At 28.8% G+C, this 2,480-nt stretch overlaps 1 protein-coding gene across 1 annotated transcript in view; it reads right to left on the bottom strand.

Moving 5' to 3' along the window:
• The window catches only part of LOC117173507 (cytoplasmic dynein 2 heavy chain 1), a 43,646-nt gene extending 41,552 nt beyond the window's left edge, over positions 1-2,094 (bottom strand). Inside the window, 1 exon segment of the mRNA XM_033362128.1 lies at positions 1,861-2,094. Within this exon segment, the coding sequence (XP_033218019.1) occupies positions 1,861-2,094 (234 nt within the window).
• Between the last annotated feature and the right edge of the window lie 386 nt (positions 2,095-2,480).

Below are 2,480 nucleotides of genomic sequence, written 5' to 3'. Positions count from 1 at the left end.
AAAAATTAAATAAACAAAAAAATAAAAAATCTACTCTCACCATTTTCTGAAAAATTTAGTTCTGAATTTTTCAAAAAAAAATTCTAAAATCGGTGCATAATTACGTTCTAAATGTAATTTTGAACCTCGTTTTCCAATTCACCCCACTGTGGGCCGGTGGTGTATTTCTACCTTTGATATCTTCGTTATCACTTGGTGCCTGACCAGTACCTGCCCAGTACTAATCTGCAGTAGTGGGTCAGTACTAACAGAGGGTACCGCACCAGTAACAAATGTAAGGACTAGCCCAGTACTGGCTAAATACTGCAAGTCAGTAAAGAACATTGTTATCATTAGGGGTTTTACCGGTATAAAGCCAGTAGTCTTGCCATTATTCTCACAGTACCGCGCTTGTACCGAACTCCGACCGGCGGTACTGGCGTGGTAATGTTCCGGTGGTAAATTTCCCTCTGGATATTAACGTTGCTAATCAAAAATAATTTTTTTATTAACAAAAGGCATACTAATTCAAATAAGATGTAGAATTTCGTAACAATTTGGGATTATAATAGCATTTTTCGCCGGAAAGTGGCGTTTTTAATTTTTTTAAATCAGAAATATTCATCATTTTAGGTTTCTCTAGCGTTTTACACCAAAAACTAATATTTTGAAATAAAAATCATTATAATTTGAACAAGTTTAAACATCTTCTAAACATTTTGGATTATAGCAGTGTATTCTTATCAAAAATTGGACTATAAAACAAACATTTTAGAAAAGATTTATGACTTTTGACGAGTTTAAATTATGCTGATAATTTACACCAAAAATCGGTATTAAAAAATATATTATTATAGTTCGAAGAAGATTTACATTTTTTGAACAATTTTAGGATGTATTACAGTTTTTCATAGTAAATTGGATATTTTAAACAAAAATAATTTGATTTTGAAGAAGATTGACAATTAGGAACAATTTTTTGTTACTTTATGTTTAACTCGATGTTAGCTTTTTAAAAAGATGCGCAACTTTTAAAAATAGTAAATTTTTTTTTAGTTTTACGCCAAAAATAAGTATTTTAAGACAAAAATCATTATGTTTTCAACAAGAGTTGCAATTTTTTAAAATTTCAGGTCACCAATCATAACTTAATAGGTTTTTTCCCAAATTTTTGGCAGCTTTAATGAAAATTATTAGTTTTCAAAGAATGTTTGCAATTTTTTAAAAGCTTTATGTGATACTACTATGTTAAACCTTAAATTGATATTTTTAAACAAAAAATTATTAGATTCATATTTAAATATTTTTATGAAAAATAATAAAATTTAAGAGCTTGAGAAATTTTGGATTGTGTTAGTTTCTTCGCCGAACATTATCATTTTTATTTAAAAAATACCAGATTTCAAAGAAGACAAATAATTTTCAAAAAATTTTAGTCTACGTTGCTGTCAACATTCTTAAGCCAAAGTCACTAAATTTAAACAAGAAAAATTAGGTTTATAAGAAGGTTTACAATTCGAAACAATTTTTTGTTATATGTTATGAATATGTTTTTTTCCTAAAATTGTTATTGCGAACAAATACTCATGTATTCTCAAACAATTATTCACACATTTAAACAATAATAGGTTATGTTAATATTTTTTGTCTGAAATTGGTATTTTTTATGGAAAAAACCAATGGTTTGATTGTATATATATTGTACAAAAATATTATAATATATATTAATGCTGAAGTAAATCAATTAATTCTCACCAATTATCAGAGATATTAAGTGTTTGTTTTCTGGCAATAATCAATAGAGAATATTTAGGTTATATAATTAAAGCTAATTTTTTTTTTAATTTTCTTTAAATTGGAAATGGTGTCAGACATATTTACCTTGAAAAATACTAGAGTGTTTTTTCCAACTGGTAGCTCATTCGTTAATTTGAGAGAAATTTCATCGAAGTTTTCAGAAATTGGATGTGCACACAAAGTCCTGCAACTTGATTGATCCAAAAACTTTTCGAGGACAGAAACATGTTCTGTTTTTGATTCATCCTGATTGGGGATTCCAAAAAAATTACCAGCGGTGGCCACAATCAGCGTCCTCCATCTGTCCGCAAGGACCATTTTTTCCATTAAAAAAATTATTACAAAATTATTATCATTTGTTGTTTTTGCACGTGTCGTTCAGTAGGACACGTGTGTGGAAATTGCTGTGACGCTCAAAACACTGAACACCTCGACCTCGTGTAATCGAAGCGACAGTGACGGCAGTCATCTCCATGACAACACATTGAAAACAAAACTCGCGCAGGTTTTCTATACACCTAGAATCTAGAATTACTGTGAAACGTCTACAAATACTTCTTCATAAAATTAACTAAATTAAAACGAAACTTTTGTTGAATCAGTATTAGGTTTTATCAACGTACAATTTTGTAACATATAATTTCTTTAGGCCTTTTTGGTTTGAAATTTCAACAACTTGATTGAAATGTTTTTTTGTTTGCAAA

This window comes from Belonocnema kinseyi, chromosome 5 (genome assembly GCF_010883055.1).
Source record: "Belonocnema kinseyi isolate 2016_QV_RU_SX_M_011 chromosome 5, B_treatae_v1, whole genome shotgun sequence".
NCBI lineage: Eukaryota > Metazoa > Arthropoda > Insecta > Hymenoptera > Cynipidae > Belonocnema > Belonocnema kinseyi.
The sequence above is the reverse complement of the archived record's forward strand: the minus strand, read 5'-3'. Positions and strand labels throughout refer to the sequence as shown.